The 16,077-nt window shown below is 39.7% G+C and overlaps 1 protein-coding gene across 1 annotated transcript; it reads right to left on the minus strand.

Annotated features, from left to right (window-relative positions):
• Positions 1–7,965: 7,965 nt before the first annotated feature.
• Positions 7,966–15,422, minus strand: LOC130459018 (carcinoembryonic antigen-related cell adhesion molecule 1-like). The gene is made up of 3 exons (XM_056826232.1): positions 15,413–15,422; positions 11,208–11,510; positions 7,966–10,828 (listed from the first exon to the last, which is right to left on the minus strand). Exons 1-3 carry the CDS (start codon positions 15,420–15,422, stop codon positions 10,500–10,502), a joined length of 642 nt encoding a protein of 213 aa, XP_056682210.1. The 3' UTR covers positions 7,966–10,499.
• Positions 15,423–16,077: the final 655 nt, after the last annotated feature.

Here is a 16,077-nt window from a genome sequence, read left to right on the forward strand (position 1 = left end):
TGGCCCTGCGCAGAGAATAGACAGAAAATGACTGTGTTGGTTCTTTTTCTTACCTTATAACCATATAAGTGGTTTGGAAGTGGCCTGTCTAAGACCTTGGCAGGCTGGAGGCCAGACACCAAGAACCTGTGATTTCAATAGCAAAGCTCCCCCCTTTCTCTGGTGCAGATCTCATCTCCTCCAGGCCTTAGGAAAAGTTTAACTTCAGTTCCAGTGACTGACAAAGACTTTCACATGGAGTCCAAGCCCCGGGTGCTCAGTCTTTCTGGGCTGAGGCAAGCAGGACTGGGGATGACAGACCCCTTCATCCAGCACCTGGGCTTGGATTTGAGGCCTTTATAGCTTGGCAGAACCACCAAGAGTTTATGATTCCTTGGCCTGGGCTTCCAGAAGCCAGTGTTACTTACCTTGACAGCTTGATAAGGATATTGGGAGAGGTTGGTGTGGATAGACTAGGGACAGGCCACAGGGAGACTGTGCTCAGAAAGGGAAACATTACTTTAATTCTGAAGAGAAAAGAAAAGGAAAGGCAGAGAGTGGAAATAGATCAGTTAGTATCAGGGAACAAAAGGAAGAGCCTCAGGCTGGGAGTCAGGTCAGACCTGGTTCAAGTCTGGAGATTTCAAACCCAAAATAACATCTCTGGTGCCTAGGACATGATTTGTCCACAGGAAGTAGTTCCTACCCTTTACAGAAGATTCTGGAATTCCCTGCTTTGGCCTCTCCCTTTTCCTTAGGTGTTTCCTACTCTATAAGATAAGAATGAGAATGTTGAAGGTGATCTTCAAACTTAGATATGGTTTTATGCTGGGAATCTAAACTAATGGGGAATAATTTTCCCAGAGTCTTCATGGCCCAAGGAGAGCCCTTTCCTTATCTCTAGTTGGAAGTAAGGCCTTGCCACTGAGAGAGATATGTATGCCAGAGCAATCTCTGGGGCACATACATGAGGATCGTCAGGCCTCTGTCCTGGGTCATCCATGGCCAGCTGTCTTAAAAATAATTTCCAAATTGATAGTCATAAGTTAGAAATATTTCAGCTTCCTTGACCTTTCTCCTTGTTATTTTGGTAGAGCTTGCACTCCATCCCTGGGTCTCCATTGGGAAGTTTAATGTGAGGAAGAGTGAGCCTCCCATTTGTATCCAGTAAAGCCAAGTGACACTGGCCAGGACAGTGACAAATCTGAGGTCAGCTAGCTACCTTTTGTAGTGGGGGGAGAATATGAAGGAACAGTGAGCATTCTCCTGGGCATGAAGGCCATGGTAGGACTTTTTGGAAGGTGTTTTGGCAGCATCAATGGATACAGTGCCTGACATGACATAGTGACTAGTGGTAGCCTAAGAGGGAGAAAGACCTATGTTCAAATTCTGTCTCAAAATGTTACTGGCTGTGTGTCTTACTAGCAAGTCCCTATCTGTGTCTCAGTCTCCTGATCTGTTAAATGGGTAAAATAATCTCTCAGTCCAAGTGTTATTGGACCAAATGAGAACATATATAGAAGTTCTGTATAAATCCTGAAAATAGCCCAAACAACGGTTCAGAGGAAGGAAAGTACAGAGTGAGAGTCTGAGTACCAAATGTAGACTCATGCTGTCTGAGCACACAATGCATGGCCAGAAGTATCTGAAAGGCCTGATGCCCTTTTGTGAATGGCTAAGGTTTAATGACAGACCAAGAACACTCAAGGATAGTCTGTAGGCAATAGAGAGTCATGAGCAGAGAAGAGACTAGAGCACACACATATTTAATTGAAGGACCAATTGAGGGCACTAGAGATGCTTAGCCCAAAGAAGAGAAGACTTGAGTGGGAGAAGAGACGTGTCTCCATGGACTGGTGGAGTTATAATGGGTTCTGTGACCCTGCCACGGGATGTTCAGTGGCTTACATTGATCAGGTGGGGACTATTTTCCTTTCTCCTTACAGCAACATTCAGGTACCCTTTTATCTCTTGTCTATCACAGAACAACTCTTTTTTTTTAACCATTACCTCCTGCATTAGAATCAATACTATGTATTGTTTCCAGAGCAAAAGGGCCAGGCAATGGGGGTTAAGTAACTAGCTCAAGGTCACAGAGCCAAAGAGGATCCAGTTTTAATGGACTTGACTCCCTGATCATTTCTCTTCCAAAAATGATTTGGGATGCCTTGGGGAAATAACTGAGCAGGATTCCTGGCCTGACTCTGCAACAGTGCTGAGACCCATAAACAGGTTCACATCCAACACAATCCCTTCATGGGTGAGGATGGACTCCAACATTTGCCCCTCTATGATCTGATGCAAATCAGGCTGGCTCAATTATCCCTGGCCTCAGATATTCCTCTCTTGCTATTGGTCTCCTTCTGTCCACTAGGTGGAACTACCAGGTGTGACAAGGAAATCACTTTTAAAAGACTGATATATATTAATTTAAGGTCGCCAAGTATTTAAGCTATGTAATTCCTTAATGAAAACTCAAGTCAGTCTTCAACCTTTTATGGAGTTTTAATTGCAAACAGGAGGAAGAAAGGAATTAGAGATAGAGAGATAGAGGGAGAGTGAAAGGGGAGAGAAGGGAATAGGGCTTGAATACCCCTTCTGTTTAGGCTGGGCCAAAAGGTCCAAACCCTTAGATAGCTGGGGCAATGAAAGGAGATCAGTCCCTATTACTCACGTGACCAAATATGGAGAAATAGTCTCTGGGGCCCCCACCTTCAGCTTCCTTCAGCGCAAGCTTCTCAGAGCACACAGCAACCACTCAGACAAACTCCTCAATCACCCCCAGTCTTCAGACCCTCCTATCCTTCAGGAAAACCCTCCAAGTTCCCTCCCCTCAGTCCTCACATCTCCCAATCACCTGTCCATCAATTTCCCTGTGCCAATGGAGGCTCTAGCTTAACCCAGGACCACCCAGAGGTCTCTGGCCTTTGCACATGTCTGTTGAAGGTCATATTTTCAAATAATTAAATCTTTGATCCTTTGCTACAGCCCTTTCTAAATCCTGTTAACCTGAGGAGGATAGAGATTGGAATAATTAAATTTTGATCTAGGCTGCAGCCCTTACTCAATCCTGTTAGGACTGAATAGGGTGGAGATTGATTCCAAGTATCTCCATTGTATCAATTCTAAAATCAATCATGACTCAAAGAAATTCCTGTTCTATGCTTTAAGCATAGGTCAAAGTCCTTTCCATTGTTCAGCAAAAGGTTTCTGTCCTAAAGTAATCTTAAGAAGGGAAGAGGAGGAAACTCCCATGCCAATGGTGTTCACATTCCAATAGCCAAGACCCACTATCAATAGGGAATTTTTCAAGTATGAAATTTCCCAATGGTGAAATTTCCAACATTTATAAGTCTAAGAAATTTTGAGGTTTACACAGGACAGGAAGAACTCTGGCTCATAAAAAGTTTCAGAGTAGCAGTTGACACCTAATGTGATCTAGGGCATCTTAACCTCTCTAGGGCTGTCTGTGGATACAACTGATTTCAGTTCCCTGGAAAGATCAGAAAATGTCCAATTAAACAGAAAATCCTGAAAATCCAAAGAGAATTTAATAAAATCAAAAGAAAAAATGCAGAATTAAATAAATCTAGGATCTGTTTTTTTTTTTTAATAAAAATACAACTAAATAGATGACCCATTGGTTAATTTCATTAAAGAAAGTGGAAAACATAATTACCAAAAGCAAAATTGAAAAGGATGAATGAGTTAGCAATGAAGTTGAAATTAAGGAAATTCTGAGCAATTATTTTGAGCAATTATGTAACAGCCATAACTCAGAAACAAAGAGTCATTGAAGGGTTACATCTAAAAAGCAAATCGGGAAAGGCTTTACAAAGTTATAATTGTGGATTGTCTTATGGCTCAATTAATATGGAAAGGCATAGAATATGTGGTTTCAGGTTTAGGATGGTATCCTCATGAAATCTGGGTACCCATTGCTAAAGATATACTACAGAAATATTTAGTCTTTACTATTAGCATACCCCATTACTATTACCACCTACACTCCACAAGGTTATTTTTCTTTTTTGTCACAACATCCTGTTGTTTTTCCTAGTGTTCTAAGAGATCTTCCAGTATCAGGACCTAATGTTAATGTTGATACGAATGCTAGTTATAAGGCAGGAGTATACAAGGAAGGTAGCTACCTGTCATTTTTACCACTCCTTTTTCTTCTACCCAACAAAATGAATTAACAGCTGTTTTGCTAGAATTTTGGTTATTTCAGGAGCCTTTCAACCTCATAATGGACATTAAATATGTTTTTCAGTCTTTGCAAGGTGTAGAACAAGCTGTCATCAGATCTACTCAAAGCAATGTACAAATGTTATTCTGTAAATTACAAACTGTCATATGTATGACAAAAGACACATCCAGTGTATGCCATGCATGTACGCAGCAATACCAATTTACCTGGACCTATTTTTAAAGGAAATGATATCATAGATCAAGCTTTGATTGCTCAATGTTATCTAACTGATATGCAATTAGCTGAGGAATCCATCATAGATTTCACCAAAATAGTACTGCTTTAGGCCAAATGTTCCAACTCACTAAAGATCAAGCCAGGAGTATTGTTAAAAAGTGTCCTAATTTTGTTCCAAACCATCCCCCAATGTATATTGGTGTGAATCCCAGAGGCTTAAGTAGTACAGATATAGGGCAAATGGATGTGACTCACAAACCGTCCTTTGGACGACTTAAATATATCCATGTCACTGTGGATACTTATTCAGGGTTTTTATGGGCTTACTTTTCAGATGCCTGGTCCCCCCAGAACATTTAAAACAGATATTGGACCTGCTTATACTTCCAAACAACTTTTTCTTTTTTGTAAAACTTGGGATATTCAGCACCTCACAGGTATCCCATACATTCCACAAGGACAAGCTATTGTGGAGCGTAGTAATCAAATACTAAAAATGTTTCTTTTAAAACAAAAAGGGGGAGACAGCACCCCACATCAACGATCGGCAATAACTGTATATACTATAAATAATTTGATCTTTACTTCCAATAATATATCCAGAGCTGAAAATTTTTTCTCTGCATTTTCTTATGAACGAAATTGAGGTATCACTACTCCTGTATTCCCTGCTACAGAAGAAAAATTTGTCATATGGAAAGATGATGATCAATCCTGGCAAGGACCTCACCCAGTGGTCCTGCAAGGCCAAGGCTTTGTTTGTGGCTCCACAGGTAAAGACAGTGTATGGCTCCCTTCCTGCTGAGTTCAAGAGACTGACTGACCCTAAAGAGAAGGACGAGAAGAGGACTCTGGAAGCCTCACAAGGAGACTCGACTACGTCTCAATAAGATACTGACTCTTCTACTTCTATTCCAGAATTTAAGTACAGCTACTGGAATAAAGAGATGGGTTTTTTGGGAACAACCACCTTGGGTAGAGTATGTCGGCATGGGACACACTTTACCATAAGTCATCTTATATACAAAAACTAATTCTGATATTCCTGGCATTTACCATTTTGAGAGACAAGCTAAGGACAATAATCAGGCCAATAATTGTTTGTGTCTTTCAATTGGACTGGACTAGTTGAGGCACCCCCAGTGTGCCTCACACGAGACCATCCTGAATGCCTGCCCCTCAGATCTCTGCAGGTGCATTATTATGGTCATCCTGACCTGTCAGACTCTTTCTGGATAGGATCTTATCGTGTAGACAAAGGGGTAAAATATAAAGGGTACAGCCAACTGCAATATTTAGTTTGGCTAGGGGAATCTTGTGATGGTACTTGGGGACAAGAAATACCTATTTGTCCTTCTGTGATGGAATATGAACAAAGAGACACTGTTAATATGTTTCCTCCCTTGCTATTGTGTAGATCTAAAAGGGCACCATGTATTCATTGGAAAAATATGATTTGGGTATCTTGGCATAACGACACAAGGTGTATTGGAAAGAAACTGGATTCTTATGAATTTCATGATAGTTTTATAGGAGGATACAGCTTGCCTTTGTGGGTGATGCCCCCAGAGCTAATTGGTTACGTTCTGCTAATTTCATACAGATTTTGATTGATTATGGAAAGACAGCCCTGGCATTGGATAAAGTAAATATGTATCACTATGTTAACGTTTCTAATAATGGAAAAGTCCAAAAACCAGTAAAAGTGTTACATTAGACATTCAGACTTGCCTAACAGGGGGATATGCTTTTATACCTACAGTAAATAATCATCCTGAAGCTGAACATTACTGAAATAACAAGCAAAAGAGTTAGATATTTGAATATTGGAATGTAACCTGTAGCAACTGTAGGGTCAGTTACTGTGTAGGATCACAGGTGGATGGGCCTGTCTTAATCATTAAGTGACCACGCATGGCCCTTTTTGCCACTGAACATAAAGATTCATGGTATGGTAGCCCAGGGGACCAAATTCTTTATGTATTACAACAAAAAATAAGACCACAACATAAACGATGTATTACTTGTATTGCATTAGGCATAGTAGCATTAGTTTCTTCATTGGCTTCTACTATAATAGATTCTGTATCTTTAGCACAATCAGTATCTAACTTACATTCTCTTGAGAATGACGCCAATCATTTGAAAGCATTGGCTACAAATGTAACCTCAGCATTAGAAAGAGAAAAAGAAATTGATACAAGTTTTTACAAAAGTATTATGATGTTACAGAAAAATATGACTGATCTAACAAATGAAGTAGAATATGTCATTGAAAACACACATGAAATGTGATTATAGATATACTGCATTTTGCTTACTATATAAGAGTAAATAATGACACAAAAACATTGGAAAAAAATTAAATTACAATTACAGGAATTATGGGACCATGAAAACATCACCAAATATATTAACAATCTCAGTATATTAATTCAGAATATTGATTCATCCTTTCAGGAGGATCTCTAACCACAGCATATCGCAGATTCTTTGTATAATTGGATCGAAATATAAAAAGGAATGTTTTCCTCCTTATTTCATGATATGACTCTTCTTCTAGTTGGTGCACTTGTGATTTTGTTTATCTGCTTATGCTTGCCTTGTTTGCTAAAAGTTTAATTACTAGTTTTGCTTAATTGCAAAAAAACTATTAATGGGATCCTGTACCAAAAGGAATTTGATGTCTTAAAAATAAATGGGGAATTGCAGTGAACCTTCCAGGAACCCATGAGAAAAAATTCCTCTTCCCAGGTGTTTGACACAAACTATTCCTGCTGAGTACACCAAAACATAGAAATCTCAGTTCAAGGCTGCATAAACAATTCCAAGATCTCCTGAGAACGGGTTAACTCCCCTGTTCACATTCTGGGGAGGATTGGGGAGAATAGATTGTTTCTCTTGAGGAGAACTTTAAATCTTGCGTGCTGCATACAATAAACATTCATTATCCCTGCTTTGATAATGTTGCAGTCTTTCTTTCTTGAAACTTTTTAGCAGTCCCCTATTGCAACTCCTTAGAAGTCCCAGGCAGTTTTCTAATACGCAGTTCCCTCAATTGATCTTCAGAGACTCCAGACCCCTCAACAATCTGGCTGAACATTCCCCACTTCACTGTTGCCACTTGTAAATTGTGTCATCTAGAACCAAATACAATAATCCAAGTGCCATCTGATTGTACAGAAGGACAGCTATCTCCTTATTCTTCCAAGTGGACATGCTTCTCTTAAGACTGCATTAGTGGTTGGGGTAGTTGTGTAGCTCAGTGGATTGAGAGCCAGGCCTAGAGATCAGAAGTTCTGGGATCAAATCTGACCTCAAATAATTCAAAGATATATGACATTGGGCCACTCATTTAACCTCCATTGCACAGCATGGATTCTAATGCTAATAGGGAAGGATTAAAAAAAGTATACATTATGTTTTTTCAACTACCCTGTTACCTTCCCACTGATAATAAGTTTGTGGATCTCTCAATCATCCCCAACATCTCTTTATGCAATCCAACATGGCATTAATAGTCTGTATCCAAATTCTCTTTTTTTTTTTTAGTTTTTAGTTTTTAAACATTACTTTATTTGGTCATTTTCATACATTATTCATTGGAATCAGAGATCATTTTCTTTTCCTCACCTCCCCTTCCACCAACCCTCCCCAAGTCAACGTGTGATTCCACTGGGTATCACATGTGCCCTTGTTCCGAACCCTATTCCTTGCTGTTGGTATTTGCATTAGGGTGCTCATTTAGCATTTCTCCTCAATCATATCCCCTCAACAACTGTAGTCAAGTAGTTGCCTTTCCTCCGTGTTTTTACTCCCACACTTTGTCACACATTATTTCTTTTTTTCTTTCCAGTTTCAAAATTAGGCCTTCTGCTTGTCTGTAGAATTAGTAGAACATTAATGGTCATGATTTACAAAACTCTTTACAGATATTATTTCATTTGATCCAAGTCACTCATAGAAACATTGAACAGAATGAGTTCAAGAAAAGAAACTTCAGAAGATTTATCTGAACTGATACAGAATGAAGTGAGTAGAACCAAGAGATAATATATACAATACCAACATTGTTCTGAAGGCAAACAACTTGGAAACCCATGGGACCTCTCATCACTGCCCTGACCAACCAGGACTGCAGAAGACCCATGATGAAATAAGTTACTCACTTTCTACAAAAAGCTATAGACTTCCTATGAAATCAGCTGCCTCTCTTCAGAAATGGGATGGACTGAGGGTGTAAGTTGCAACACATATTTTTTGAGCTCTGAAATTAGTTTTCCTTGATTGTCCATGTGGCATCATACATGTATTTTAATCTTGAAACAATTATTAATATGTAAATATTGCAACTTATGTGCTCATGTACCGGATTCATAGGCTTATTAGTCTTGATCATTGCATTTTATAGGTACTGTATTAATTCTGACTACTCTCCAAATCTACAGTCCAAAAATAAGAAGAATTCCCGGGTAAGCTGCCATAGGGTCCTAGTTCACACCTTGTCTGACCAGATTCCATACCAGGTCACATGTTTGAATAAACCCCTCCTATTTGATCTTGTGGTAGTCAGTTGAACCAATGTTAAGTCTTGTGCCTTGTAAAATGATCATTAGCTACCTCCATTCCCCATTCCTTGATCCTCCAATAAAAGATTGAGGACATATATAGTTCACTCTCTCTTTCTCTCTACCACCATCAGAGGAGCACACAGGCTGGATCCCAAGCTCTTGAAGCCTTGTCTCTGAGTCTCTCTTCCTTTGTTCTATTTCCTCTTTCTCTATATCCACTTCACCCATTTTCTCTCAGTTTCTAACTCTCCTTCTCAGGTGTCCACCTAGGAATATATTAATTTGTGGCTACAGGCAGGCACAACTCATACCTGTCCCAAAGATTTTAGTTTTCATTACTGGTAGAAGGTAGAAGGGGGACAGAAAATAGATTTTAGTTAATTGGAAAAAATAAATTAAGAAAAAGCTCTTTTCAACCACGGGTGTCAAATACATAGCCTGCAACATTCTCAGGTGCTGCATGAACCAGGGGAAAAGGTAATTGGAAAATAGTTAACAAAAGAAAATGACACAGAGATAATTATATGATCATTTAAAATGTGTGCTTTCATCATCCTCATGTACAGATTGAGGCCAATAAAAATTCATTCCACCTCTGAAGTATATCCTGTTGGTGTCTGACTTCCCCAAGGTCACTTCCCCACTTCACAATTCTATCTCTCCCCCCTGCTCTCCATTCAGAACATTCCTAGAGGTAGGGACAGGAAGTTGGGATACCCCTAAGGTTTGTAACAATAAAACAACATGAAATAAAAGGAAACTAAGGCCAGAGATGATCTCTCTATGGTCCTGCTGTACATTAATGTGATTATGGGAATGGAGGGTCTGTCATCTGTACATAGGAAAGTCAGACCAGTGAATTAATTGGGCAGCAGGAATTCTACAGTGGATCCAGCTACTGAATGCTAAAGCCAATAGATCAGAACCAGGCTTCACAAGAGACATGCTTCCATGTGGCATTTAATGCCACAAAGAGGAAAATATATGTCCAATGGTGAATCTCTTTGTGTGAAAGGAGACAAAGTTGATATCTTCCTTTCCATCTCCAGAATTTCCCTACCAAGGGGAATCAAGGCCAGCCCCATTGCATGACCATAGCTTATACTCCAACCAAGACTAGAAATATTCCGTGGTTCCACAGCACCAAGGGAAAGGGATTGAAGGAAAGAGTATTGGGCAGTCATTGAACCTGCGGTCCTAGAATTTGGGAGATGAAGAAGGTTGTATATCACTAGGACAGAAGAGAATAATACAATATCAATAACAAGGATGATGAAGACAACTCACATGCTTTTTATACCTACCATATAAAAAGGACCTTTACTCATAGAATGCTATTATATACAGAGAAAATGTAATTCATTTTTCCAGATAAAGAAACTGAGGCCTCAAAAGGAGGAGTCATTTACTACACAGAGAGTAGACAGAAAAGAAAGGATTCTATCCAAGTTTTATGATTCTGAGCTCAGGGCTCTTTCTACCACAATGCACTGTGCCATGGGACCAGGGGGGGGAGAGAGTCACTTTTGTCTATTTCTGTCATGCCAGGGAAAGAGAGAGCCCCACACAAAGTTGGGGGCCCAATCCAGATACTCACCATAGATTATAATATTCTTGGTTGCAGTACGCGTCAAACCAGTGAATGAGTTAGATGCAGTACAGGTATAAGTGCCAGCATGATTCAGGGATGCAATAACAGAAAATGTGGCTGAGTTGCTGACAGGTTGTCCATTGTGTAACCAAGTGAATCGTGCTGCTGGGTTAGAATCAGCAACACAGCTCAAGGTAATATTTGCCCCAGGAGGGTACTCATCGGCTGAATGTACAATTGTGGCGATATCTGGGCCATCTGGAAGAAAGAGAAGGATTCCATATTGAGATTATGGCAGAAATAAGGGGGTTTCTCCTGGTCTATAACCCATCACCAAGAACCACTGTGTCTCCCTGATCCTCCTTTGAGCTGGGAAATTCACAACTCATCTTCTACTTTTCCAGTGTGGATCTGAACTTGGAAGATCTTAGGGCTTTCTCCAGTTCAGCACCCTGGATGGCCACCCTCCACCAGAACACATGGCAAGGCCAATCTGGGCTCCCTAAAGATGAAAGGGGTTGGGAGCCTCAGAGCCTAGCTCTTTAGCTCTCTGAGGAGGGATGGAATTAGCCTGGCCTCTAGGAACACACCACCAAGCTATAAGCAGGCACCATATAGGAAGAACAAATTTACTCACAGGCAACATCCAGTGTGAATGGATCACTCCTATTGTGATAAAATGGGTTCTCGATTTCACACACATAGGGCCCTTTGTTAAAGCTTCTTGTGAGACTGCGGAGAGTGACTGTCCTCCTATCTGGCGACAGCTGTATCCTGCGACCAGCTGGGGCAACTCCGTTTATGAACCACTTGTAAGCGTGAATTTGACCTGTAGCATAGCAGGTCAATGAGAAGTCTTTGGTCTCCACTTCAGTATTGTTGGAGGTGAGAATGGTAGGTTTGGACAGTGGCGCTGTGCAGAGAATAGACAGAAAATGACTGTGTTGGTTCTTTTTCTTACCTTATAACCAAATAAGTGGATTGGAAGTGGCCTGTTTAAGACCTTGGCAAGGCAGGAGGCCAGAGACCAAAAACCTGTGATTTCAATGGCAAGGACACCCCTTTCTCTGGTGCAGATCACAACTCCTCCAGGCCTTAGGAAAAGTTCAGCTTCAGTTCCTGTGGCTGACAAAGACATTCACATGGAGCCCAAGCCCCGGGTGCTCAGTCTTTCTGGGCTGAGGCAAGTAGGACTGGGGATGACAGACCCCAGACAGAAAACCTGGGGAGATTTAATTGCATCTATCCAGGAATTCACTGAAGCACTATCACTATTAGAACAACTTGAAGAAGAACCTGAAAAGATTCAAGTTGTAACTTCTATGTGTGACATACACACAGATATACCACAAGGGGTGTTTGCAAAATATCAAAATGATATGAGTTAGATTAAATCTATTACTCCTGTTAGGATTGAGGTCAGGGAAGGAATACCATCTAAGATACCACAATACAAATTGAGTAGAGAAGCGAGAGAAGAGATAACACCTATCATAAATAGTTTGCTTGAGCAAGGTATATTGAGACCTATGGTATCTGAATACATTTACCCAATATTAGCTATTAAAAAGAATAAGCTAAATGAAGATGGAACTCCTGCCTGGAGATTTGTGATGGATTTAAGGGCTGTGAATAATTTTATATGAAAAAAAACAACACGCTATAACACCATCTCCAGACAATATCACAACTCAAATACCTGCAGAGTCTAGGTGGTACACAGTGTTGGACCTGAGCAACGCTTGCTTCACTATACTGTTGCACCTTGATTCTCAAAATATTTTTGCTTTCCAATGGAGACAAACCCAGCTGTGCTATGCAAGATTAGTGCAAGGATGTTGCGAGTCTGCTTCAATATTTTGTCAACTATTGCAGAGAGATCTAGCTACCATAACTTTCAAACATAGCAGATTGATACACTATGTGGATGATTTGTTGCTAGCATCTCCTGACACTAAAACATGTTTGGAAGATTCAAAGAAATTATTGAGAGAACCTTATATGAGGGGACATAAAGTTTCTAAAAAGAAGATTCAATGGGTCCTACCAACAGTTGAATATTTAGGATTAGTCCTGGAGGGGGACACCAGGAAAATATCTAATAAAAGGAGGGCAGACATACAGAAGCTAGGCACCCCTAGAACTAAGAAAGAACTTAAGAGCTTTTCTGGCGGTTGCTGGTTTCTGAAGGCAGTACATAGTAGGATATTCTCATATTTCAAAGTGCTTGATTGATATGACAAAGAAAGATATTAAAGAACCATTGCAATTAAATAAAGAACATTTACATGCTTTGTCACAGTTGAGAGGAGCTATTTTATCAGTTCCAATTTTGGGAATACTTGATTATATGAAAGAATTCCACTTGTATGTCCATGAAGCAAAAGGTGTTGCTTCTGGAATATTAGCACAGTATTTTGGGTTAAATCTGAGGGCTATTGCATTTTACAGTCCTATCCTTGACACGGTTGCACAAGGAATGGTTCATTGCCTCAGGAGCTTAGTAGCTACAGCTCTAATGGTCAAGAAGTCATATGATATAGTACTAGGATGTAAATTGCATGTGTATTCCGCACATCAAATTGAAAAACTGTTATGGTCGCAGAATATGCATTCATTCATCGATGCAAGAATATCCCAGTATGAAGTCATTTTGTTAGGCAATTATAACATCACAATTCATAGATATGCACCATCGAACCCAGAAACTCTGATCCCTGATTTGCCAATGGATGGAGAAGTATTGCATGATTGGGATCAGATAGTGGAACTCATGCATAGGCCAAATGAATGCCTTAAAGATACACCTCTTATGGATCCAGAAATAGAGTTATACATGGATGAATCCTCTTATGTTCGTGATGGGAGAAAATTCATAGGGGCAGCAGTTGTTGACAATGACAAAACTCTTTGTCATGCATCACTGCCAAGCCATGTCGGCGCTTAGGGAGGATCATGGCCCTAGAATTAGCTAGAGGGAAAAGAGTTAATATTTTTCTGGATTCACAATATGCTTTCTCCACGGTGCATTGGTCATCGTACATATGGTAAAACAGAGGGCATAAAACTTCAGCTGGGAAACCAATTGCATATCGCAATCTGATAGATCATATCATAAGTGCTGTAGACTTTCCTAAAGAGGTGGCCATAATCCATTTTAAGGCACACACTCATGGGAAGGACAGAATACCCCTAGGGAATGACTGAGCAGGCACAACATCAAAGTACGCTGCTAGGTTCGATCCTCACCATGTGCTGAATTTCTCTCTGATCAAAAGGCAGGATCTCACTGAAGCCTAGGATGGAGAAGAGATGCAGTCATGGAAAGAGCAGCTAGGTACTAAACTAATCAAGGGTGTCTGGATTGATCAAGGGGGTAAACCTATTCTCCCTAAAAAGTTATATCAACATCTATGCACTGTAAGTCATGCAGAAGGACATTATGGAGTGCAAGGGATTCTGGATACCATAAAGAGATATTGGACAGCACCAGGAATTACAAAAAATACCATTAGAACTTGTCAGGCATGTGAAACATGCAAGAGATATAATCAAGGACATTTTAAGAGTGCTGCATTGGGCAGCAGACCACTCAGCTATATGCTTTTTCAGTGTATTCAAATTGATTATATCAACATGCCTAGAGACATGGGATACAAATATGCATTGGTGATTATGGATAAATTGACTAGATGGGTTGAGGCATGTCCATCCAAGAAAAGTGACACTGCTACGGTAGTGAGATTTCTATTAAAGGAGATTATACCTAGACATGGCATTCCTGATACCATAGATTCGGACAAGGGGTCTCACTTTGCTTCCCAGATTCTAAAAGTAATCTACAAGAATTTAGGGATTAAGTGCAATTACCATTCAGTATATCGACCCCAAGGTTCCAGGCAGGTCAAGCGTATGAACAAAGAACTGAAAACATAAATAGGCAAACTCTGTTCAGAAACACATTTAAAATGGACGGATGTTTTGCCTCTTGATTTGTTCAATATTAGAACCAGGCTTAGGACTGACCTGCATTATATCACCTTTTGAAATGCTACATGGTCAGCCACTTTGGCATGGTAGGACAGTAAGACCACCTTACTTGTCCATCTTAAGAGGGGAATGTGTTCTTCATGAATACTTAAAACAGATACAACGTAGGATTGAAGAACTAAGGAAACTGGGTTTGCTTGGGCAAAGAATACCACTAGATTTTTCATTGCATGAGATAAAACCAGGTGATAAGGTATATGTCAAGAACCTTAATAGAGAATCTCCTACAGAATCAAGATGGATCAGACCAACTAAGGTCATAATGACAATCCCAACATCTATAAAGGTTGATCAAAGAGATCCATAGTTCCATACTTCACATGTGAAATTGCATCACACCCATAATGTTGATTAGCTCTGGGAATATAATCAATAAGCAATGACCGTCCCTACTGACAACACATGAAAGGACATGACTACTTGCCACCAGAATACAGACAAGAGAGTCCTACATATGTTAAAATGATTAAGTGATAGCACCCCTGGAGCAAATGCAGCCAGTGTTGCAGCCAAAAGAATAGCATTAGAAGCCTTAGAAAAAGCCTCGATATATTTCTATACAAAGTCTCTGCCAAGAACTAAGTACAGTAAACATTCAATAAATCTTCTAGTGAAAAGTGAAACAAGAATTAGCAAACTTGAAATCACTATTTTTAACAAAATCCTGAGAACCTATGCATAATGGTCACACCCATCTGTGAAAAAACATATGTAGACCTTACTTGCTTTTCACGAAGATATACATATGCAAAGCTTACCTCCATGCACGAAGAGAATACATGTAAATCTTACCTGCAGACATAAAGATTGATAAATTCTGACAAACATTCATGAAGATTTCAACTTACTTCCATGCAAATATACTTTTCACTCTTATTTGCACACACATAAAAATGTCACATGCATACATGTTTGTGGTTTGTTCGTGTGTTCTGGGTTCCTGATTGATTATTCCGGTGGATCCTGATTTGAAGACCACATCTTCAATCAAGACTGGAAGATGGCAACTGGCATGCAGACCAGACAGAGGACCAGAGAGTAAGAAAGATTTTATGCAAACATCGTTAAAGGACATGGTAGGACTTTGGAACTTTGGAATTTTGGAACATTTGATCATGAGGGTATGTAAGAATGCATAATACATGTTACCTCACATATATGCACATATATGCACACATCCTACATAGAATACACTTTAGTAAGATATCTCATAGAATGGGTAAGTACATAACATGCATAGTGGCATAACAAAAGACACATTGATACAAATTTCTGTGGAAAATTCAAAGATTTCTTTTCTGCATGAGTTTGCACAGAAATATAGTATGATGTACATATGTCAATGTGTATGGATCCTATGTACACATGTAAATTACTATTGACTAATGAGCTAACTTTATTTGAGTAATTTATTAATATTCTAACTACTAACATTAGTGACAGCCTAGTGAATTTGT

The sequence above is a fragment of the Monodelphis domestica genome, chromosome 4, assembly GCF_027887165.1.
Source record: "Monodelphis domestica isolate mMonDom1 chromosome 4, mMonDom1.pri, whole genome shotgun sequence".
NCBI lineage: Eukaryota > Metazoa > Chordata > Mammalia > Didelphimorphia > Didelphidae > Monodelphis > Monodelphis domestica.